Genomic DNA, 23,776 nt, shown 5'->3' with positions numbered 1-23,776 from the left:
ATGATGATAGCTCCTCAGTTTAGATTACGCGTGAACCTGCGCTTGGGCGTTCGGTGGTGATCGTGTACGTGGGAAGTTAACGGCGTTGGGTATTTGAATGCAGTAGAATTGCAATAGGATGTCAGCTGTCTGAGGGTCCATTGACAGCCAGGCTAGAAGACACACGGAAGCGATCCAGAGCGTATAGCAGTATACAGCGTGCACTCTGTGCTGGTCTCCCGTTGGAAGGGCATGCTCGAAGAGAACTATATCGGGGAAGGTTGGTGTTTCCACCGTCTCCGAAGAGGGCATGGACCGGAAAGAAAGCCTATAAGTACATGGCATGCGGCACTCTAAACGAAGAATATATCAATCACTTCCCTCAAGAGAATTATGGAAGAATGGAAGACATCACTTAGAGTAACTATTTATGTATCGAGTCGGTGGCGTCCCCTGCAGAGCGCGACGTTATTCTGGGACGAAGATGTCTCACCTGGTGCAGCAGCCGTCATGCTCGACGACGTCGATGAGCCTGCGGACTGGGCTCGGATCGCGTTGACATTGAGAGCGTTCGTCGGTCCATCAGAGGCATTGGTTGATGAGGAGCTTTCCAAGGGCAATCAGTTCGATGAATCCAGCAGTCCATCCGGGTGATATCCATACGGACTTGAGCCGGGGGCCGGCGAACAACTATGATTCGTATGAACGACGCTGAACCCGCCATGATGCTTAAAATGAATAGGAGGAAGCCTATAGGGGACAGGAGTATGTCTCGCGTTCCCGATATATCTGGCGTTCTAGAGAAGGTGGGTCGTGTCGTTCGAATCCAGAGCCGGCAGGAGGCCATGTAAGCTGTCCAACTCCGTATATTGAGTCCATTAGACTTCAGCGTTCCGAGTAAAAGATGGTGATGAGATGATGATGGATCAGACTTCATGATCTTTTATCACAGGCTAAAACGAAAAGCGTGGTTAGCGCATAGAGGCGAGGGGGCGAATTGCTGATCACATACCGACGTATGCGTTCAAATTATGTATGTGCTTAATCAAGCAGAGACACCCATCAAGAAAAGATTGAGCGATCACCTGCGTTGAACGCACTCTTTGGGATTTATACTGCGATACTTACCAGGCGGAATAGACCCGAATTGCAGTGGCCAATGTCGACGACCAAAATGATTCCAACAGCTCCTAGGTACGCCCTGAATGATCAGGAGACGTTATCGGACATTATCCTGGAGGCTCAATTACGGACTCGCAGCGTCTACTGAGGCCTTGAAATGAGGGATACAGATTGAAGAATAATATGCGCAAGCGAAGCGGCGTAGTCACCTCTTTCTGGGGGGGGAGTCATCAAGGTCAGACTTTAGGCTGCTGCACGACTCCGGGAAGCGTCTGCGAGTCAGGGGAGTGCCCAAGCGTGCGGCGGTCACCTCTGGGAAGATGAAAGGGCACAGGGACCTACTCGGGATACGACTTCGAAATAACCGATGGTGGCATGCTTCAGCGATTGTGTTTTTCAGAAGCTTTTGAATTTGACCTTGACACGGTCACTCAGCAACAACCACGGGAACAAAGACCATTCTTCGGGGGTATCGGCTGTATCGGTGAATGCTGCCTTTAGCCGCTAGCGAACCCCTTCGCGTTTCTGTTCGCGAAACGACACGATATTGCACCCTGTGAGCAGAAAATCCGCAAAACGCTTTTCACGACGCAAGCATGGGTCAACTTCGATGTAGCACACGAGAGAAATTTGAAACCCGTACCAGGATTTCAGCGGACGTAGCGAGCAGGTGTGGGCTGTGAGTTTAGTGCGTTACAGCTCTTGTTCCGTGCAGCAGAGGAGAAGAATTGCGCTGTGGTTGCTTACCTAGTCAGGGGATCGCCGACGACACCAAGAATGACAGTGACAGAGGCTTGGCAGGCGGTAGTTTGGTTGGGGCGTCTATACCAAATAAACTGGCAGTCGCGTACTCCGCAGCGCGGCGCTGCTCAAGACTTCTTGACCTGGGGGTGGCTGCTTGGCGGACCACTTCCCTCTAAGAACGACCATCGAAGCAGAATTAAGCTTGCTTTTTAAGCATCCTTCCGCCCCAAGTCTGCCTCGCAGATCAATGTTTCGCGGGCGGTCTAGAACTCAACCCGAGCGTACGGTAAGCCAAAGGCAAGGCGGTACCTGGAGACTACAGCCTGTTTTAAACCCGGTTTTAGCTGCGGTTCATTTTTGGTTTTGATCTCGTTTTGACGAGTATCATGATCGTTGATGCGCATCAGAGTTGGGTCAGAATGCTCAACTGCTGGTTCGGTGAGTGCATTCTCTTTGCGACAGCTTTGGGGCGACGGTTGCAGCGGGGTGTTGAACTATTGAGCCTCTGATGGAAGCATCAACAATTCGGGCTCGCAGGAGGTGCGTGCGGTCGGCGTCCCATTGGTTAGGCACAGTACATCACCTCTAATTTCTTTCCCAAGTATCGGGTCGTTACCGTGCCAATCAAAACATTTAACCGCTAAGAAGTTCCGATGCGACATTTGCACGGCCGGCCAGCTGCGACACCACCGCGACATTGCAGCTTGCTTGTAATAGACATGCTCGCCGCCCAAAATATGCACTCGAAACCTAACGCTCTCGACATGTACCAGAATGAGGAGGAGAGGGTATGGACGAAGCTTGTTTAGCACGTCCGACACCAATGATCTCCATCAATATATAGCCATATCGATCGCTTCGTACGAGTGTTGTCTCCGCCAAGTTTTGCCAAGGCAGGGCTTAGCAGATGTAATTCAAGACGAATGCTATATAACTTACAGACCGCCCTTCTAGACCGTTCACCTCCTCATCCTCTTTCTCTTTCCTCTCCTTGCCTCTCTTTCTTTTGGCGCTAGTCCGCCCTTCATCGACGCTTCACTTCAGGTTGATCCTACTTTCTAATTTCCCTTTCGACTTCAACCCTTCGCACCTTCGCCTCATTCGTTCAACGGTCTGCGACCATGTTTGCTCGGCAATTTCTCGTCTTGATCGTATCGCTCTCCGTGGCTCTGGCCCACCCGCTGGCGTTCCATAAGCAGGCGCGCGATACTGTGCCTGGAATCCAGACACGCGAAATCGCTTCAGAATTCCAAGCGCTGTTCGACGGAAATCAGCAGTTCCGTACCTCCATCGCGTCATCACAGCAGCCTAATCTGCTCAAGGTACTAACGGATGAAGGTCAAGGTAACTCAAAATGTTACAAGTCTCAATTGGGTAGTTCACTTACCATATTTACTTTCGCAGAGCCACCGTTTATGTTCTTGGGGTGCTCAGATAGTAGAGTCAGCGAAGGCACGGTCTTCAGCGCCAAGCCTGGAACTCTGTTCAGTCAACGCAACATTGCGAACCAGTTCCACCACACGGATGCTAACACGTAGGTCAACCTATCATATGAATTGTCGGTACAGGTTGCTTACCTTGTACTTGCAGCCACTCGGTCTACTCCTATGCCATCGCCGAGTTGAAAGTCAAGCACGTCATAATAATGGGCCACTACGGCTGTGGTGGTGTCGCCGCGGCCATCGCAACACCTCCCAAGGCGCCCATTGATGCAGCTAACGGTGCCGTACAAAACTGGATTGCCCCAATCCGTGAAATCTTTGCTACCTCGACGCGGTAAGAATTGTGCTAAGATTCTTTTTCTTTGGTGACTTACGTGCTCTTTACAGACCAGAGATCGTCGAACTCCGTGAGCGAATCAAAGGCCAGGAGGAGGTTGAGGAACCAGAGCCTCAAGAGCGTGAGTCCGATGTGTTTCACTAAGTCATTCGACATTTGATGCCTAATCAGTGTCCTACAGCCGGTTTCCGTGCGCTCGTTGAGGAGAACGTCAAAGCCGGCGTTCGTGCCATGGTAGCTGATAGCGTTCTATCCAACGTAGGTCCATTCACACCCCTATCCCCTATCCCCCTTCAACTTACCACTTCACTTTGTCCTTTACAGCACTACGCGGCGCTGGCAGGTAACGGCACAGAGGGCATCAAGGGGCGCTCCGTTGAGGGCCCCCTCTCCGACGTCTTCGTCCACGGCTTGGTCTACGACATCGAGAACGGTGAGATCAGGGATCTTGGCATCTCAGTCGGGCCCCCAGGCAAGCCCATCCCCGAGCTCCCCTTCCCGAAGGTCAACTCGACCGCATCCGTTGAACCCATTAATAACGCCGTCGGCCACGTGGCGACCACATCGACGACGACAGAGCACTCCGCCCGCGAAGCCTGCATACAGGGCTGCAAAGCGAAGCGCGGGCTTTTCAGTTCGCATTGAGCGTTACGTTAAACGCCAAGCCACATTCCTTTTCCTTTAGACGATACGGGAGGTTAGTTGGTAACACACTTGAACATTGAACACTGTAGTGAAGCATACCCACCGTCGATGTACTTCTTACGTATATAATATTATTTGGGGCTGAGAGGACTAGCAATTCCGTAGGGAAGTTCTTGAGTATCGTTCGATTGATGCTTAGCAGTCGCGGCTTCATATAGTTTGCCTGTATGGCTGCATGCTGACACCGGAATCCTCATATGTGGACAACCATAGAACACAGCCTATTCATAGAATTCAATAATCACTGCTTTACCAAGACGATATCAAACGTGAGTAACTTGAACGTATTGCCCTTCGGGAATCCCCTGCGCCTCGTCTCCTTCTCGTCCGTAACTTCAACCAGTTTCTAGATATCAATGATCATCAGTGTATCTCAGTATACCAGCGCCACGCTTCACAAAAAGAAACCACGAACAACAACAAGAGACTCCTTGACGCCAAACACGCAGTCGCTTCTGAGGTACACGTTCCCCTCTGGATACAGAGCCGTCGTGAGCTTGCGGTACCCCGGGGCATCGACGGTGATGTGAATATGGGCGGGGCGCATGCTATTTCAATGTTTCGTGTTTTCGTTATTGTTATAAGGATCATGTAAGAAGTAACGATGATTCGTAGCTGGAGAAGAGTGAGGGAGTAAACATACTTATGTCTGTTTAGCGTCACAAGAAGCTCGCCGACAGGCCCATCCCCCGGGATGGGGTACGCTTCTGGGACGACCGCCCGATACCCGTACTTGCCGTCCTTGTCCGTCTTTAAGAGCCCCCGAAGGTCGGGACCATCGCGATCGGCATACTGCGTATCGTAAAGACCTGCCAAAACCAGTCATCAAGACAGCAAACGTCTATAAATTGCCCGTATACCAACCGGTCTCGTCGGCCTGCCATGTCTCTATCAAGGCGTCTGGGACGGGGTTACCGTCGGTGTCCAGCACCCTTCCCTCGATGTACAGGTATTTGCCTCTGCCTTCAGATGCGATGGACTCTCCGTTCTCAACTGGAGGATAATTGTGGATGAAGAAGATCTCGTGACAGCCAATATTCAGAGCACTTACTTAGGGGAGCGTCGTCCGTGTGGAACGGCCCGAGGACGCTGTTAGCGGTCGCACCTGGGATGGCAGGAGTGTTCAGCAAGTCGACCAAGGCGGATACACCTAGAACGTCGGACAATAGGATGAATTCCTGGCGGATCGGCGTGGACGTCTGCCCCACTTGCGTGAGGAACTGGATCGAGTTCATCCATTCCTCGGTGGTGATGCTGAATAATAAGCCTTCAGCACTGGAATAAAGAACAAAGCCCAATCGGTAGTAATTACGTGCCTCGTTTCTTTGATGTACTGGTGCAAGTGCTCAACCAGCTTCGTGAACAGGAATTTATGGCGACTGCGACACCTAGTAGGTCATGCTGTACCATTCGGTGTGATCGGCGGCGACATACGTGTTTGGTATGGTTCCTCCCAGCTTGAGCAGGTTCTCGGTGATCGTCTCAGGGGTCTCGGGGTACTACAGCAAGACGTAGTCAGTACGGACGTGATTTGGACTGTCAAAACACACCGGTAAATCAAACGATGGAGGTGGGATACCATTGGAGACATTGACAGTCTGTTCAGTGGAGGGTGCAGCCATGCTGGATGTGAGAGCAAGTAGAAATGTTGACGAGGAATATATAGTTCGCGCTGATTCATGGTATAACTGGTTTTGGAGATAAACCACCACGGGATCCCAGGCGATCTCACACTACCCACATATAACCCACGGTAGATTTGTCACTGGCTGGTCAAACTGTTTAAGACGAGATGTCGCAAGTGACTGTGCTGGATTGCCCTGCCGTGGGCTCTGAAGCGGTAACTTTTTGATATTTTTTACCTTGCATCATATTGTTGGGTTGAAACGCAGCCTAGACATTCGTCCTTCAATCCCAATGATCTAGTCCGTACAGGGAACTTTAGGGGACACGTGACTCTTCCATTAGACTACGCGCACCCGCGTTTCTTTTCTTCATGCGTTCGCTGGAAGACAAGTCAAACACAATACTGCCTACTTGATCTACCGTAACATTGTGCACATATAAAAGCTGTTCACTTCAACGGGAGATCTTAGTAACGGTGTGAAATCATTGCCACCCTCAAAGACAGGGGGTCAAGCACAACCAAACAACGCGCTACGCGCTGCTCCTGGAACAGAGTCTTTCTGATCGCCTTCTCATTTTCCGAAGCTCAAACGCCTACTCATGGCGCCCAAAGCCAAAGCATCGTCGGACTCCATGAAGCAAAAGAGTCTTATGTCTTTCTTTGCGAAGGGAGACTCGAAACTACCCCCTGAGAGTACTAAGCACTCCCAGAAGTCGCTAGAAAAGCATCCACGCACGCCCGATGCGAAAATCCAGTCTTCGCCGGTATCGTCGAGCTCACCGTTGTCGTCACACCGAGGAAGCACGAAGGAGTCTCCCCCCACCAGCGACCCTCCAATAGATGTAGACATGATGTCCGACATCGAGGTACCCGAGAAGCCCAGCACCTCTGTGAGTTGGGTTACGAAAAGTCTATGTCAAAGAGTCTAACGGGCTTTGCTAGGTTCGTATGAAGCGCAAGGTCATCGTTGAAGACTCGGACTCGGATGCACCTCGCGCCATGCCTCCCGCTAGTTCTTCTCCCGGCGAACCACTTGGGGGACGTAGTGAGTATCGTAAGATATACAACTCTCTTGGTTCTACTGACCTGTGGACTAGTCCAACGCAAAAAGCAGCGCGTATCTGAGCCACCATCAGACGAGGAAGAGAGTGTGGCTGTGAAGACTCTCGACCCGTCTCGCTTCACATCAACCAAGAAGCGTATAATTCGTAAATCATCTACTGCATCAGATGACGACGACTTTATCGTCCCCTCTGACTCTGAATCTGACGGACAATCTGTCAAATCTTCGTCATCGCGTTTGTCTAGACGATCTGGTATTTCTTCAGAAGATGACTTTGACGATGAGGACGATGAGGATAGTGTACCAAAGAAGAAGAGCAAGCCACCAAAGAAAACTGCTTCGAAGAAAGGCGCATCAAAGGAAACCTCGTCCTCCACACCAAGTATGACCGGCGGTGGTTCGTTCCTGACTGCCGCAGAGCAACGAGAGCGCGGTAAGAAAGACGAGAAGAAGGCCGCTGAAGAGCCATATGCTTTCTTGCAGACTGTGATGGACGTATGTGTTGTAGCCCTGGCTTTTGCTAACCATTCTAAATAACAATGAACGACAATAGAAAGACAAGAATAAGCCTGGCGATCCTGGGTACGACCCCAGAACATTGTATGTCCCCCCAAATGCATGGAAAGAATTTACACCATTCGAGAAGCAGGTACTCCTCATGCTAATCTGAAGCCTGATTTTATACTAATCCTCCGTCGAATGCAGTTTTGGGAGGTATGTATAACGGATAGATCCGTTTGTCTTGCACATGCTTAAAGTCTTCCCCTAGATCAAGCAAAATCACTACGATACAGTGCGTCACCTGATCTATCACTAGTAATAAGTATCAACTTGCTTTGTAGGTCTTATTCTTCCAGAAAGGGTGAGTTACTCGAATGCCCTTTTGGTATTCAGCGTCTTATACCTCAAATACGCTAGAAAATTCTTTGAGGTTAGTAGTTATTATGTCTCTAATTGCTGGCACTCATGTTCCCTAGTTATACGAGGACGATGCTCGCATTGGACACCAGGAATTTGATCTCAAGCTCACGCAGCGCGTCAAAATGTGTATGGTCGGGGTGCCAGAAATGTCCTTCAATTTCTGGGCCGCGAAATTCCTCGGCAAAGGCATGTCTTCCCATGTCTTCTATCTATTGCTAACTATAGCATGGCCTTTCCTCAGGGTACAAGGTTGGTCGCGTTGACCAGGCTGAGACCGCTCTTGGCGCGGAGATGCGATTGACCGCCGAGAAGAAGTCTTCCTCGAAATCCAAAGCCAAATCTACGGAAGAGAAAGCGAAAGATAAAATTGTTCGCCGCGAGCTGAATAAAGTGTATACCAACGGTACGCTTGTCGATCCGGGGCTTTTGCACGATGATCTGGCTGGGCACTGTGTGTCGATAAAGGAGGATGTCGACAGTGAGGGCACGGAAGAGCGGCCAAGGTTTGGAGTATGCGTACTGGACTGCGCGACTTCTGAGTTCAATATGAGTGCGTTTGAGGATGACGTGTGCCGGACGAAGTTAGAAACACTGCTGAGGCAGCTTAGACCAAAGGAAATGATATTCACCAAGGTGGCGCGTTTTCTCTATTTTTTGCGGGCAATCGGGCGATGCTGACAATACCCTTTCGGATGATGAAATCCTAGGGCACATTGTCAGTCACTACGACACGTCTTCTGAAGTCGATTTTGCCCGCGGCATGTCTATGGACGAGTCTCCGCAAAGTCGAAGGGTTCTCATATGAGGAAACAATTGAACAGTTGAAGGAGATATATAAGTCCGATGGAGAGGATGACACGATGGAAGAGGACACCAACCATGGATTACCCAGCACCGTTCCGCCGTCGATACGTGAGATGGTCGATTTCAAGACGGCTATCGAGGCTCTCGGTTCGATGATATGGTTAGTTCGATTTCATACCTTATACACTTGCAATGATGTAGGTGATTGGTAGGTACCTTCGAACATTGAACATCGACAAGGAGATCCTGACCATGAAGAACTTCAACGTGTACGATCCAATGACCAGGGGCCAGGGACTCGTTTTGGATGGCCAGACTTTGGCGCATTTGGAGGTCCGTTACTCTTGTCCCTTTTTGCAAGACGTCAATAACCCATTATTTCGTAGATCTTACTTAACAATGAGGGCACAGATGAAGGTTCTCTGCTGAAATTGTTGAATCGGTGTGCTACACCCTTTGGTACGTTCGTTGATTATACTGGGTTGGTCTCCTCTCTTCAATCGAATGTCTAGGCAAGAGATTGTTTCGTATCTGGCTTTGCATGCCTCTCCGCGAGATCTCCGATATCAATGCAAGGTCAGTGCCCCTTCTTTCCCATATATCTTGACTTCTCAATACGGCTATATGGTTAGGTTGGACGCTGTGCAAGATCTCATGGAGAATCCAGCCTTTGAGGAGGATTTTCTCAAGATTGCGAAAGGCTTACCTGACTTGGAACGCGCAGTATCCCGTATACATGCCAAGAGCTGCAAGGTCAAGGACTTTCTCAAGGTGTTGACTGTGCGTGCAGTATGATTTTCTATGAACTAGTGCTGATCTTGTTGCTTGAAATAGTCCTTCCAGAGACTTAGCAACGGGTTCAGTAGCCTGACGGAGGCAACAGCCTCTTTCAACTCGAAGACTATCTTGGGGTTGCTTCGAGGGGCCCCAGATCTGACAGCAAATATCAAGAACGTCGAGTCCATGTATATGCCCACAGACAAGGGTGAGTTACGCTTGTCATTAAGATGGATTACATTTTTAGCTAGCCTCGGTTTGGGGTTCCAGATGCGGATGAGCTGACACCGAGAAGCGGGAAGGATGAGGATTACGATGCCGTTGTGACTGAGATCGAAGAGCTGGAAAGTGGACTAGATGACGAGCTCAAGAAGCTGGAGAAAAAGCTTGGGTAGGCTGATCGTCTTCGTCCCGTCGCTAACGGAGCACTAACTTCTCCATAGGTGCAATTTGACTTACTGGCATAGTGCGCAAGGAAACAAGGTGTGTGCGAAGCAATTGATTCATGTACTGACCCGTGACTATCATATGCGTAGGAGATCTACCTAGTGCAGACCAAACCTACTCAGAAGAATATACCGAAGGACTGGACAAAGAGTGGATCAACAAAGGTAGTTAGCATATATCCAGAACCCGTTTACTAACGTTGACTTGGTACCAATAGGCTGCAATACGATGGGTCGTTCCTTCTCTCCAAGGAACTGTACGTGCCCTCAAAGAAGCCAGAGAAACTCGAAATACGACCATTAAATCCTTCCGAAACCGCGTCTATGCAGAATTCGATACCGACCGCTCCCTTTGGCTCAGAGCCATTCGCGTCTTCGCTGAATTAGATTGTCTCATTAGTCTTGCGAAGTCGTCGCTAGCGATAGATGAACCATCATGTAGGCCTGAATTTGTGAAAGGGGATATGGGGTTGGTAGACTTCGAGGAGTTGAGGCATCCAACGCTGTCTATGAGTGCAAACGTGCGGGACTTCATACCGAATGATATCAAGCTGGGTGGAGACTACGGAAGAATTGCGTTACTAACAGGTGCGTTGATATTGCCCCATGTCCTTTTGCACGTCGCTGAACATCTGTATCAGGCCCAAACATGGCGTAAGAATCTCCTCCCAATTTGTGTGCCTCTGCTCATTAATTTCTGCGCTCAATGTAGTGGCAAATCGACGGTACAGTTCTTCGTTCCCCGTGGAATGCAGTACTAAGAATGGCCTTCATAGGTAATGCGAATGACGGCGACTGGTGTTGTACGTTGTTTAAGTGTACGCTTTCTTTGTTGTATTATAGCCTTATCTTGTCTAGATCATGGCGCAACTCGGTATGATGGTTCCGGCGAGCAGAGCCAGGTGAGTATTGTCCATTATGAGAGATCACGCCTTTTATGTTGGTCTTGTCTAGGATATGTCCCGTGGATAGTATCCTCACACGGATGGGAGCATATGACAATATGTTTTCCAATGCGAGTACCTTCAAGGTGGAACTAGACGAATGGTCAGTGTATCGCCGATTCAGTGGACAGATTGATTACTCCTACTACTTCTACTAGCTGCAAGATCCTTCGTGATGCAACGCCCAAATCTCTTGTCATTCTTGATGGTTAGTGATGGCTTGTCTAGTTTGCTCATACCTGCTAATTCAACGATGGTCAGAGTTGGGAAGAGGGACTTCAACATATGTGAGCACGAATCATCTATCAGATATCATTCTACTCACATATTCCCATAGGACGGCATGGCTATTGCAGGGGTTTGTCCCATATTTTCGAACACAAACTAGACCGCTGACATGTCGTAAACCAGGCGGTTCTTCACCAACTCGCGACTCACACCTTACCATTGTCTTTCTTTGCGACCCATTATGGCTCATTGACGGATGACTACGCGTGGCATCCCAACATTCGTCAGATGCATATGTCAACCATCGTCGACAACGACAAGCGCGATGTAAGGCGGTTATCTCCCTCTTCAATCAGCTCTGGTATTGAATCTTGGTAGATTGTTTTCCTGTACAAATTGGTGGAAGGCGCTGCTACGTCGTCATTCGGAACCCACGTCGCCAACCTTGCTGGCGTCCCTCTGCCTGTGGTTGAGCGGGCCGATGTGGTGTCCAAGCAGTTTGCCCAGCAGTTCAAGGAAAGACTGGAGGATAAACGGAATAGATCTGCTGCATCTCGTCTACCTCTCCCACTTCAGGCAGACTTCGCATACCTTGTTAGCCTCGCCACTGGGAAGGCAGAGCTTCCGGCCGACTCTGTGCGAAAACATGAGGTTCTCGCCGGCATCAAGGCGACGATGAAGAACTTTTTCAAATAGATGTCATGCTTCTTCGGTTTTTCTTTCGCTCCCCGCGGGTTCGTAGACATTGCTTTGAGTGCTTTCATACTTGCTCTGTAACGTTGACATCTTGCTCTTTATATACGGCCCTTCAGAGTGGTTCCTATCGAACCTCCCGGTTGACCCCATTTATGACCCCCCTCCTGACACTCTAAACCCAACGTCGCGTTGTCTCTCTTCCGAACTTACTTGCAGAAGGTCCAAAGAAGTCACATTCTCTTCCTGATCCAACATTACTCCTGGCCCCTGGTTTCTGCCCCTTGAAAAGCTCCTTCTCTCGGCAGATTTTTTCGGGAGGCAAGGCACAAAATTTAGAACCGGTAACCATGTGCTTCGAATTCGAAGTGCCCTGGCACCTTTATAACCTACCACCACCACACTCGTTGCATATACCACTCATTTTCTATAGCTCTTGGACTCAGATACCACGGAAATTCCTCTTTGTACCATCTCCAAGTTTGCTGTCATTACATCAAGTCTACGGTGTCATCTCTAGGTTTCTTCCATGCATCGTCATCATACGATACTCGTTGGCATGGTCGCCGCATTGGCGTTGACGGTGAACGCAACAACTTGGTGAGTACACCAATCTTTGGAAGATGCTCGGGATGCTCAGGCGGGAAACAGTAATTCAACAAACCCATGTCCAGCTTCCGCGCCATGCTGCAGTGAGTGAAGCCAGAATACTGGGCCACTAGCAATTGACCGTCAATCAGGCGAGTTTGGATTCTGTGGATCGGACGATGTAAGGAATACCATTAGCCGTCCGTGGACTGAGTTTTTACGGTTCAATAGTTCTGCCTCGGTGGTTGCAACCCCCTAGCTTCCAAATCTCTCGATTCCTGCATGCCCGCCCCCATGTGCCAAGATGCTACGGTCAGTCCACGCCGCTCTTTCATCAAAATCTGCCAGTGCTGAGAAATCACGATGCGCAGCATACCTTTGCCGACAACTCACGCATTTTGACCAAAGCAGCCTTCTTTGATGGCAACGCGTCGGCATATGGTAAGTAGGGCATCACGGTCCCTCGTGGCTCTCGACATCTAACTATGCGCAGATTTTGTGGTCGACAAGGGCACGATCATGAACACCAATTCTTCCGGCGGTGAACTTGCGTTACTGCTTACGAAAGACAACGGTGGTACCCGCATCTCCTCAACGCGACATGTTCACTACGGAACCATCACGGCCCGACGTGAGTCTTCACCCGTTGGCCACGCATTCGAATACGTCTCATGTAGAACCCTGTAGTTAAGACAGGGCGTTGGGGTGGTGTGGTGACTGCGTTCATTACCATGAGTGGGATTAAAGATGAGGTAGACTGGGAGTTCCCTGGCTCGACTGTCACCGAGGGTCAAAGTAACTTCTTCTGGCAGGGTGTCATCCGTGAGTCCCCTCCCCTTCATTTATCATAGTACATACTGAGGCTGGACTGGTCATAGCCGATGGCCACAACAACGGCGAGACCCATAAAGGAATCTCCGACACCTTTGCAAACTATCATGATTACACTGTACGTCCATCATAGCCTCTAGCCGCGCAACAAATGTTGACTTGAGTGCTTAGATCGACTGGCAACCAGACGCTCTGACATTTGGCATTGATGGCAAGACTGTGCGCACGGTTCGTGCGTCTGACACGACAGACGGGGGTGTTGTGAAGTATCCTACCACACCCGCCCGTGTGCAACTGAGCATCTGGCCCGCTGGCATCGAGAGTAGCCCTCCCGGTACAGTTGAGTGGGCTGGAGGAATGATCAACTGGGACGATCCCGATTACAAGGCCGCCGGTAAATACCCATCCCATCCTGTCCGTCGTATATCCTGAGGATTTTCACAGGGCAATTCTATACGCTTGTCAAGTCCATCTCGATCAAATGCGCAGACCCAACGAAAGCAGGGAAGAACATCACCTCGTACGTCTACGGGGGTAACTCAACAAAGGACACCCCCTCGGTTGCGTTTAGCAACCAAACCACTTTGCTGAATGGTGCCTTGAGTGTTGGGCCCGCTGGTACCACTGTTAACGCTGGGGTGGCTCTCGCGATAGCAGTCAGCCTGTTAGCGACCCTCACTATCCTTTAACGTCGAATGTGTTGTGCTGGACTGTTGATCAGATTTGCAGCACACAAGCCTACAATTGCCGGTTGAGTAATATCGATAAATACTATATCGTAAGATACCACATATGTAATACATGCGTCTATGAGATGTGTTAGGGTGAATTCACATGTTGGAGGCGGGTGTTTCTCTTAATTCTGTCCGCTGTTCGAGGATCTATGGGCGCCTGAGGTTCGATCATGATCGATCGAGCCAGCGCCGTGAATTATCGCTGGATTCTAGCACAAATAATATTTTTGCTTGTATTGTCACGCCCTAAGACTATTAAAATTGTGGTTGAGTCAAGTTTGTCTCAAATCCTCCCTTGAGTAGATTCAACCCGAGGACATTGCCAATACGATGGCAACCCACTGCAATACCCTGGACGTACCGCCCTTAGGGCGGTTTAGCCGTAGCGAGTATCAACCCCTCTGAAACACTGAGGTTTCTACTTTTATCGTAGGTACATTTGACGGGACCTTGGAGTCTCTTCATTGTTGAGGAGTGAACTAGCCCCTTTACTGTGCACAGGGTCCCTGGCAGTGCAGTTTGAACGGACTCGATTACTCTGGTCCGTGGACGGTAGCGCTCGACTCCTGCGACACTACCGCCAAATATCCAAACGGCCATCATGATTACTTCTGCCTTGAAGAGCCAGAAAAGAAGTTTGAGAAGAACCGTGTCTTCACTCCTGACGACTCTCACGCCGCATGACATCCAATCCCAATGTACTTGTTTCCTTCTTCCTCTGCTATGTCTTAGTAACCCATAATATGTCTATGTCTCGAGCATAGCCAGAGCCATTGCCAAGAACGTCGAGTCATTGCTCCCTTTCCGACAGTGCCGGGCTGTCAGCTGTTACTTGAGTATGCCTTCCGGTGAGGTCGACACTTCGTTTATTGTATCAAGCGTCTTGGCCTCTGGTGAGTCGCCGTGTACAAATCGCTCGTTCCGTATTTCTGATTTATGCATCCGATAGGGAAGTCACTATATGTGCCGAAGATCGACAAGCTGACGCCGGGGAGGATGGACATTCTGCGGGTCTACGATTCCGATGACCTGAGCTCTCTACCACCGGGTACATGGGGGATCAGGGAGCCCGATGTCAGCAGAAATGGCGAGCTTCGACAAAGTGGTGCGTTCTTCATACAGAGTATACACGGCGTACTGCTTCTCATCACAAAGCGCGGCCTAGTTCTTGACGACGATTGCGACGACCTGGACGTTATCTTGGTTCCCGGTACGTCCACATACCATGCGACGGTGTCAATAATGAAATGTCCTTCCCCTGCCAGGTGTTGCCTTCGATCATGCTCTGTCTCGACTGGGGCACGGCAAAGGCTACTATGACCGGTTTATCTCGTCGTACGTCGCGTCGGGGCGGAAGCGACCAGTGCTAGGTATGCATGCTTAGATCTTCAAGTAACATATCATGACCATCCACAGTCGCCCTGGCCCTCCGCGAGCAGATCCTCGCATCAGAAATCGTACCAATGGGAGAACATGATTGGGCAATGGATTACATTGTGGGGCCTGACGGTGTTATTACTCGGGGGGATGTATGACATTGCGGTAGTCGTCGTTTCGTTTTCGTTTCCGTCCAACAAGTATTTTGAAGTCACCGTCGCTTGCATCGTAGTTGGTACCGTCGTTGTTCAATGCTAATGTTGGGATTTGAAAGTGAGACAATATAACGGCAAGCATGTTGGAATATCTAATGTAGAGTCCTCTATGTGAAATAACTTCCTTCCGAACGCGCCTCGCTCCGGGTCCTGAGTCCTGTTGTTGGCCAACGACCTCCTCTGCAGGGGACGCGTCTCATATAGGTCACATGATGATATTCGCCCAACGCCAGAGTCGGTGCCCGCTGAACAAGTCTGCTACACCAACTTCTTGCGCTGATTCTAGATGTCTAAAGGGGAGCGCTCTGGGAAGAGGAGCATACCGCGCCGACTTTTATCCTTTGACTCTGCGAGGACCCTTGACACCAACCCAGCTGGACCTCCCGTGGATAGTGTACCACCAACGTGGACGAACGTGGGTTTGACGGAATCACCCCAGGACGAAGATACACCCCAACTCAATAAGCCGGAAACCAAGGCAGCAAGCAAGGCCAGGATAAGGAAGCTGCCATCTCTACCACTGCGACCCGGAACACCAGAGTCTGCGAATCTGCCTGCTTCCCCATCGGTCGCTCGTTGGGAGACGCTGCGACGCCATGTTGTTCAAACGACACCAACGGAGGGCCGCCCTCAGTCACCGCAACCGAGCGTCATATCCTCTACGTCTACTGTCGTCCCCCCGCGCTCTGCAACACCGAAGCCTTCGCGGTTCGCTCGCCTCGGATTCAGGCAGGTGGTCGACCAGGCGAGAGAAGTAGCGGTGGACGACACGCGCAGACTCGCGCAGGACATCCAGAAAGCTTGCTTGGTCGCACACTATGGGGACCAAGCGACTAGCAAGCGCGAACCCTTCTCTGCCGCAAGCTCTACGCTCCATCTTCCCTTCATGATGAATTACTCGCACTCTCTGCCATCGTCATCGAACCCCAGCGTCGTCAACCTCAATCTGACCAAGGGAAAAGAACTTCGCAGGCCCATGTCAATACAGTCGCTATCTACCGCCGGTCGCGCCGTTCCTTCTGTTAAACCGCTTCACCAACTGCTCGTCCATGTCAATCCCGTAAATCCGCTGCCCCGCGAGAACATGGTGATTTCCGCGCTTCTGACTCCGTTTCTAGCGCAGGAGGCTAGTTCCCGGACCTTGGAAGAACGCAAGGTCGCTATCGACGTCTTCGAGCTGATTCTCAAGGGGTGGGACCCTTCTGACCAAGTCAGCATTGAGCAACTGCTAGTAGCTGTACTGACCAAGCTTTTACATTAGTCTGCTGCCCTCGAACGGTGTCTATGGTGCTGCAAAGCTGCATTACAACCCTCCGTCAGTCGCCGTCAAATCATAAGCCTGTTGCGACGGATGTTACCACACGAGCCTTCGTATGTGCCGAAAACGGCGCAGGCCTTCGTTTGCATTATCGAGGCTATATTCTCGCTCCTTCCGACGTATCACGCTTCTCCGTTCGCCGATCCTGCGGCGGAGGACACGCTATTGCTCCAAGAAATTGTATTTGGGCTATCGAGTAATCTACAGTTGGATTTAAAATCTGTCGAAGAGGAGTATAAGGCGTTGTCCAGTTCGAAAGAGAAGATCGGGCAGGCTTTAGTTGTTGAGGCGCTCGCAAGGTGTCTTGAGCGCAGTAGTTCGTCGAACCAAAGATGGATCCTTGTTCATTTATTCAAGGTAGGAGAGAATGCCCTCGACGGTCCACGTTCTGAATAGGGTGCAACAGGAGTATTGGGAACCTTCCAAAGAGGATGTCCAGTTCCAGCCGCTGACTGGTTCTATCCGCGCACGCGCCATCCGCTCATTCTGCCATGCAACCCTTGCCTTGTTGAAGAAGACGGCCGAGCACGCCATACGCGTATCAGACAGCCGGCTTGTCGTCCAAATCCTGCGGACGAGAGTCCTCACTGAGGTTCAGGCTCTTGACGGGCCAGGGTCACATTATGCGAAGGAGGCGGTTTGTCACCTGATTCTAGAGGTCATGATGTTGGAGGATTCCTCAGAGACTTCGCAATGGAGTGTGGGTGTTGTCTCACGCTGGTACCGTGGATCGTCGGACATGGTTGGGAGCTTCGAGAACTTATTGAGGCGGGTTGTAAGTCGGAATATCCTGCTCTCGCCCGCTCGAGGATGCTCACTTGCATTCAAGTCTGTAGAGCAAGAATGGCGGGATGTGCTTCGCTGGCTCTCGCGTCTCCTTGAAGTGCTACCTCATGATGTCTGCCAGAAGTTCCTTCTCTCGATGATACCCTCCTTCAACGAGGTAGGACGCGGTTCTCCACTTGATTTACAGTTTTGCTCACGAACCGACAGCATTTGGCGGACAACACGCCGCCTTCGCCCAACCTGGTGCTAACTACTCTGCTGCAACAATTGGCCTCCGTATTCCCTCGCATCTTCTACAAGCCCTTTTTCTCTTGCGCCGCTTCCAACAAGGACGTGGTGGTTTTGAACCACCTGCGTGTACTCACGGCCATCTCCAAGTTCCTCCCAGACCTTTGGATGCGTGATGCGGAGATGGTAGCGGTTGCGTTACTGAGCGATCCCGGTGCGAAGGCCAATAACGGGACTACAGCTACTCCTGCTTGGGGCGTTCCTCGGCTAGGCCAATCAGTAATCCTCATGGAAATCATTTCTAGTTTACAAACGGTGAGACACCGAAAGGAAGGGGCTCCGGTAAGACTGCACAGCAAAGTATAACTTCGATTTGATTATCATCCTATTAGTCTGCCGACCATGCGCTAGTCGACGCCGTGAAGTTCGCCTTGTCGCTCGAGGCTCGGTTGGCAGCCGGGCTAGACGTGAAGGTACGTCTCCTTCGGCACCGTCAGGTTTCTTTGTCTGTAAGTCCATCTAGGAACAAACACTGTTGGTTCCGGCCTTCCATCGATCGCTATACTGCGTCCTCTTCAGAGAAATACGCCTACTCACGAAGTCCCTGAAGCCGTGAGTAACATCTCACGCAACGACTCTGGGTTGACCTTCTTTCAGTGCCCCTTGGTTATCACGAACGATCACTTGGTTTGTTGACGCCCACGGTGACGAAGACAACGCCGGAAGAGATCGTTTCAATGACGAGATCCATGTTTGTGTTGATCAGGTCAGTGTAGTCTACGAGCTTGCGCAGGAGAGCTCTCAGTCAGGGAATCAGGTATCTATCCAATATCTGTCTATCCTATTCAATGCTTTTATAACAATTCGTAGCGCAGAAGCACGTTGTTGTTGTCTCCCACGACCAAAGATACATTTGGTGGAGTGTCTACTACCGCGGAAGGGGGAATAGCTTCACTATTGGAGAAGAAGAAACCCTTGCTGGAGTCATTGGCTAAGGGATTTACCCCTAAGGTGCTGAAGCTTCTCGTAGCAGTGTCCGCTCTGTTGTCTGGAGACGATCTTCGGTGTATCTCTCGTATCCTATGGGTCGGCCATCTGGAGGACGATCAGCGGACCATAGCACCTGTGAGTCAAAGCTCTCTTTAAATGTTTACGGAAGCTAACGATTACTATTCCTCAGGCCTGTTTTCTTATCATGCAATGCGCCGAAAAGGAACCGTTGGAAATCTCAGCTACCGTTGAAGTGGACCTTCGCAGGCTCGTATGTTGAATCCACCTGGAGGTCACCGCTAACGTACATTGTGATTGTAGCTCGAGTCCAAATACGAAGCTCGGTGCCATACGCAAACTCAGTATCCTTTCCCACTGGCGCTTCCAGCTCCTGTCGCAGCGGATCAATACCGACCGGGCCCATCGACCTTTCAAGCTGGCGCGTGGTCCTCTTCCTTTCATCGGGACCGACATGGGCTCTAGCCAGTTTGAGGTGCAGGAAGATCCCAACGAGTTGAAGGACAAGCTACCGCTAGAGTTGCGAAAACAGCTAGCTGAAATTGGCTGGGCTTCCGAAGACGACGAGGTTGACCAACGGATGCAGCTCATAAAGACTCCGCTATCCATTCTGCCGTCGCACTACATCGATCGTCTTGACGTTATGCAGGAACAATTGCCAGCGTCCCCTTCATCGCCTAGCCTAAGTCCAGGTTCTTCTCCCGGCTTGTCTCCTGTTGACAAGTCGGACGAAGGCGGGCTGCTTCGACGGAATTCTAGCACCGGGGGTCCGCTTTATGGCGTCAAGCGCAAAGCCGTTTTCGTACCTGCCCTGGCGTCGCTCATACCCCGACTTGCGCTTGTAGTCCACGATCCCGATCTGAATGTTGTCAGCGCTGCCCGAGGTCTTCTAATGGACTTCATGCGAAATGACCCAGGGCTTCTCATTCGACCAATCCTCGACATGCTCTCTGGAGATCAGAAAGATACCTCAGCGGCCGTCTCTTGCATGCAGGCACTGCTTCATCTCCGCAACATACTCCCACCCCCTGCAACTCATCATCTCTTCAACCACTTGGTCGGTTTCCTAAAGTTCGTTTCGCGGCAAGCGGCGGATGCTCCGGATGCTCTGCATGACTACGCCTACGTGGTTTCCGTCATATCTACTCTGGCGCCCCAGGTCCATAGCCTCGCCATACGTGATTTTCGTCGAGCCAAAGTAGAGACCCTACTAGTTCCGACAGGCCACTTGTGGTTCCCTCCCTCGGCTCCCTCAGCCACACTATTTCCTCGCTCCATAAGAGAAACCAGAAATCCCTTCGAGGATAAACTGTCCTCAGCTGTTGGTGGCTTAGTCTATATCACAATGGTCCGCGTTTCGCAGAACCTCCTGTACTTGGAGATGCTCAAGAAAAACCCACAAGATGTCCAGCATATTCGAAAGAACATTACCCGAATAGCTCTACCGTCCATGGACGAATACCCTGATGTGTTTCCACTTGAACTCAAAGACTATTTCCCTTCCAAGGAACGCCCGCCCGGACGCAAAGTCCCTCCAGCCACCAAAACATTACTGACCAATCTCTCGCTCATGTTATCCCGTAGTTACCTCCTCCTGATAGCGCAAGTATTCCGCTCGCTTCCTCGCACCCTCAGTGATCGAAGTGACCTCTCTGTCCTTGTTGATGGTTTGAACCGAGTGCTACTGAAGCACGGCGATGATATAGGTATAGTTGGACATGCGATGATTGGTTAGTCACCTTTTTCCTGGTGGACTCGGATTCTCCTCATACTGCGGCTTGAATGATACCTTCCTCAGCCCTCATGGTTGCTAGTACTCGATTCAGGCGTTTGTTCGTTTCTGGAGGGTATATCTTGTTCATGCCAGCGGTAATCAAGGTCTATGTCCAAGCCGAAGGTCACCAAGGTATTCGATCCGCAATTGAATACGCCACCAACCGATTCCATGCACTTCATCAAGAAGCCTTTGTTTTCCAAAGCTTGGAAGCTGCGGCACATTTGATGAAATCGCCAACAATTGACTGTGAATGGTTCGCTCAAGGCATCTTTACCCTGTTCTCGAGCTTGAAGCGGGCATCCTCGGCTGCGTTCAACGACGCAGCAGGCATACACGATGCCAACAAGGTGCAAGAACGGGAAGCCCTTCTCATGAAGACGGCGGAGGAACAACCACAGGCTATCTTCAAATTTCTTCGCCCCGACGCTTCCAAAGGGCGTACCTCGATAGACGATGCCCTTCCGGAGGAATATGAAGCAAAGCCGATGTCTGTGGATAACTTTGTTCGGTTATTGCTCACGGTCATTGCCCACGACCCAGCAACTATGCGCGCAGAATTATTCCTCCATTTATTTCGCTTCCTCGTTGGACATTTTTATCATGCATCGTCCTCAGCCAGAAATGTCCTCAGCGAAGGCGTATTGGCCCTCCCGATGCTCCTCTTACGCGCGCAAAGTAAATCAAAAAACGTTGATCCCGCTAATGTGGATCATAGTGCCGACAATGTGACCCTCCACTCACTGTCATCGGAGTCATTCTTCCGAAACGAGTTGTTTGATAAATCCAAATCACCAAGTGATGTTTTTGCCATGCGTCAAGACTACCTTCAATTGATCGTTTCCTACTGTCGCTCCGGCGGTGATCCTGGGCGTTCGATGGCGTTCGTCTTTGGAATGGTTGATCAAATGTTGAAAGACACAAGTCTGGCGAGTCGGTCGTACGTTGCAACCTTTCTATCTGACTTCACACGCGCCGCCCTACTCCGCGATCCTCCCGTACCCATTCACCACGCCACCGCTTTCCTCCAAAGTCTACAGCCGGTTATTGCTTTGCATGCTGGCTCTGTCGACCTGGCCTCTGTCGTGGAAGTAATCATCGAGTTGATGGCCGATGGGACTTACGGCAGTGATATCAATTTCGTGCGCTGCATTCTGACTCAAGTATGCGCACCGGCACTGGCCGTCTGTGAAACCGAGAAGAAATCTAAATCAGCCTTCACCGAAAAACTCTCGCGTCTTATCGCGCATTGCGTGCCTATCCGTGGTGCAGATGTAATGGCCCTTTTTGAAAAGAAGATTAACCCATCCTACGAGTTTCTAGTGAGCATCGTTCTCCCCTTTGCCCTGACTGTAGAAACCAGCTCCGACGTGGGGCCCGAGGGAAGATGGTCGGAGACCGACCACCGGCAAACCTTGAAGAACGTGTGGGTGCGCCTGGTTGCGTATGCTATGGGAGCTTGTCGAGGGCCTCCCAATGCAACCAAAGGCTCGGAATCATTGCTTTCTAGGTTACGCGGAAAACCAACGGCCTCGGAAACGCAACTTACCACCCTCGTTGTTGGACTCCAGATAATCAAGGTTGCCCTAGTGCGGGCGCAGGACGAACTCCATTCATCTCTCCCAAGCATCTGGATGCGGCTGGGTACCTTACTGCGGTCTTTAGTTAACGATGGGAGCGCACGTTTCGCACTAGCGGGGGGAGATACCTCCGTGAATGCTTCCCCTATGCATTCGCCAAGGTCGAGCGGTCAATTTGACAACGTCAATCTGTCGATTGTCACCGATTTGCATATGAAGAGCCCGTCCCTGTATTCAAGAGCCTTCCAGCGCCCTCGAATGGTCGATTATGTTACGTGGTCTTTGTTGGAGTTCATCTGCCTCTACCGCACCCCTCTCGTACTCCAGATGCGTATGTCCCTACGGGAAAAGATGGTTGGCCTGGAGCGCGATTTACAGGCACAGCAAGCCACGATGCCATCTAGCCCAGGCAACAAACGGATATCTTCTACGATGTTCTCTAAACCTCGTCGACGGTTATCCGGCTTACCATCACCTGGATCATCCCCGAAGCTCAGCCCCGTATCATCCTCTCCTCATTTAATGCGGTCGCCTCAAATAATCACTCCCCCACCTGCCTCTCCTTCGCCAGCAACACTCGCTCCACACATCATTCATTTAGGGCCTGCGGAGGTCAACGCACGCCGGCCCTTCTCTTCTCCCGGGGAAGTTAGCGAGACGGGGAGGTTATCGTTGAAGAGCGTACGCGTCAAATCGTTGCCGCTGATCCAACAGACGTACAGACGAATACGGGCTGTGCAAACATTTATGGGATATGGTCACACCTTGCTCCCAATGCCCCGGACAAGTAAATGGGGCGAGGACATCGAGCCTGACGAGTCGGAAGTTAGAGTGTGGTCGACAAGGGATGCTTTGCACGCTATTACACAGGAGATGAGGGATTTGATGGAAGAATTCGAGGACTCGAACGATATTCTTGTGGAAGCGATCTCGGATCCTACACTCCCTCAACCTTCCAGCCCGTTTATCCTTACTTGATGGACTCCCACCCGCTATCGTCCCGATATTCATGTTTATTGTGCCTTTATTTCCCCGTGACTGTTGTGTAAATCTGCATTTATAAATTGTTGCAAGAAGTATGCTACAAGACGCGTTGTGGGTTGACTGCAAGTTGGCAAGCTGGTTTCAGGCCGCTGGAAACATAGAAAGGGCATAGCAAAAGGGCACACAAGAAGTTTATAGATAGTTCTTCGAGAACTCGGAGGGCGTGAACATTCTCTTTAAGCGAGTCCGTGGGGGTGTTCAAGAGAGCGGCCTGACACGTGACTTGGTGTGATTCATTGTCAAACTTCCACCGAGGCCTTCAGCAACCGGTCCCGACTCTTTCTCCCGCATCGTCAAAACATGTATACTCAGACAGCAGCCGTTCGGGTATCGTTGGAATGCCTGATGATTATCCTGCCTATCAACTTCAATGCCAATGCCGCGGAGACCATCCCGTATACATACCTCGTCGACACGACCGAACTGTTTGGAAGGAAGTTTGCACATCATACGAAAACCTA

The 23,776-nt window shown here is 50.7% G+C and overlaps 6 protein-coding genes across 6 annotated transcripts; 5 read left to right on the top strand and 1 right to left on the bottom strand.

Annotated features, from left to right (window-relative positions):
* Positions 1 to 2,966: 2,966 nt before the first annotated feature.
* PC9H_008730 (uncharacterized protein) lies at positions 2,967 to 4,269 on the top strand (the record flags this gene model as incomplete). The annotated part of the gene is made up of 6 exons (XM_036778238.1): positions 2,967 to 3,189; positions 3,250 to 3,379; positions 3,436 to 3,621; positions 3,675 to 3,745; positions 3,806 to 3,882; positions 3,949 to 4,269. The coding sequence occupies 6 exons, from the start codon at positions 2,967 to 2,969 to the stop codon at positions 4,267 to 4,269; spliced, it is 1,008 nt and encodes a 335-aa protein (XP_036629666.1).
* Positions 4,270 to 4,570: 301 nt separating this feature from the next.
* PC9H_008729 (uncharacterized protein) lies at positions 4,571 to 5,951 on the bottom strand (the record flags this gene model as incomplete). The annotated part of the gene is made up of 8 exons (XM_036778237.1): positions 4,571 to 4,675; positions 4,745 to 4,877; positions 4,973 to 5,138; positions 5,194 to 5,322; positions 5,381 to 5,583; positions 5,646 to 5,708; positions 5,764 to 5,828; positions 5,880 to 5,951. 8 exons carry the CDS (start codon positions 5,949 to 5,951, stop codon positions 4,571 to 4,573), a joined length of 936 nt encoding a protein of 311 aa, XP_036629665.1.
* A 604-nt stretch (positions 5,952 to 6,555) lies between these two features.
* Positions 6,556 to 11,835, top strand: MSH6 (DNA mismatch repair protein msh6; the record flags this gene model as incomplete). Its single annotated transcript, XM_036778236.1, has 30 exons — positions 6,556 to 6,846; positions 6,899 to 7,001; positions 7,054 to 7,514; positions 7,573 to 7,668; positions 7,725 to 7,733; positions 7,789 to 7,812; positions 7,862 to 7,881; positions 7,938 to 7,950; positions 7,997 to 8,140; positions 8,166 to 8,573; positions 8,648 to 8,904; positions 8,957 to 9,077; positions 9,131 to 9,203; positions 9,257 to 9,320; positions 9,377 to 9,524; positions 9,579 to 9,729; positions 9,792 to 9,912; positions 9,965 to 10,004; positions 10,058 to 10,132; positions 10,186 to 10,555; positions 10,609 to 10,621; positions 10,680 to 10,692; positions 10,744 to 10,770; positions 10,826 to 10,869; positions 10,922 to 11,014; positions 11,070 to 11,119; positions 11,173 to 11,198; positions 11,249 to 11,269; positions 11,323 to 11,466; positions 11,518 to 11,835. 30 exons carry the CDS (start codon positions 6,556 to 6,558, stop codon positions 11,833 to 11,835), a joined length of 3,738 nt encoding a protein of 1,245 aa, XP_036629664.1.
* Positions 11,836 to 12,361: 526 nt separating this feature from the next.
* PC9H_008727 (uncharacterized protein) lies at positions 12,362 to 13,940 on the top strand (the record flags this gene model as incomplete). Its single annotated transcript, XM_036778235.1, has 10 exons — positions 12,362 to 12,432; positions 12,484 to 12,524; positions 12,573 to 12,601; positions 12,652 to 12,732; positions 12,792 to 12,861; positions 12,914 to 13,051; positions 13,108 to 13,242; positions 13,299 to 13,369; positions 13,423 to 13,645; positions 13,696 to 13,940. The coding sequence occupies 10 exons, from the start codon at positions 12,362 to 12,364 to the stop codon at positions 13,938 to 13,940; spliced, it is 1,104 nt and encodes a 367-aa protein (XP_036629663.1).
* A 646-nt stretch (positions 13,941 to 14,586) lies between these two features.
* Positions 14,587 to 15,520, top strand: FAU1 (5,10-methenyltetrahydrofolate synthetase; the record flags this gene model as incomplete). Its single annotated transcript, XM_036778234.1, has 6 exons — positions 14,587 to 14,683; positions 14,750 to 14,878; positions 14,935 to 15,090; positions 15,151 to 15,195; positions 15,251 to 15,355; positions 15,402 to 15,520. The coding sequence occupies 6 exons, from the start codon at positions 14,587 to 14,589 to the stop codon at positions 15,518 to 15,520; spliced, it is 651 nt and encodes a 216-aa protein (XP_036629662.1).
* Positions 15,521 to 15,863: 343 nt separating this feature from the next.
* PC9H_008725 (uncharacterized protein) lies at positions 15,864 to 23,249 on the top strand (the record flags this gene model as incomplete). Its single annotated transcript, XM_036778233.1, has 12 exons — positions 15,864 to 16,787; positions 16,839 to 17,252; positions 17,302 to 17,670; positions 17,725 to 17,838; positions 17,889 to 18,251; positions 18,302 to 18,382; positions 18,433 to 18,521; positions 18,567 to 18,726; positions 18,780 to 19,034; positions 19,090 to 19,170; positions 19,240 to 20,647; positions 20,716 to 23,249. The coding sequence occupies 12 exons, from the start codon at positions 15,864 to 15,866 to the stop codon at positions 23,247 to 23,249; spliced, it is 6,792 nt and encodes a 2,263-aa protein (XP_036629661.1).
* Between the last annotated feature and the right edge of the window lie 527 nt (positions 23,250 to 23,776).

Source organism: Pleurotus ostreatus (assembly GCF_014466165.1).
Source record: "Pleurotus ostreatus strain PC9 chromosome Unknown scaffold_6, whole genome shotgun sequence".
Classification (NCBI taxonomy): domain Eukaryota; kingdom Fungi; phylum Basidiomycota; class Agaricomycetes; order Agaricales; family Pleurotaceae; genus Pleurotus; species Pleurotus ostreatus.
The sequence above is the reverse complement of the archived record's forward strand: the minus strand, read 5'-3'. Positions and strand labels throughout refer to the sequence as shown.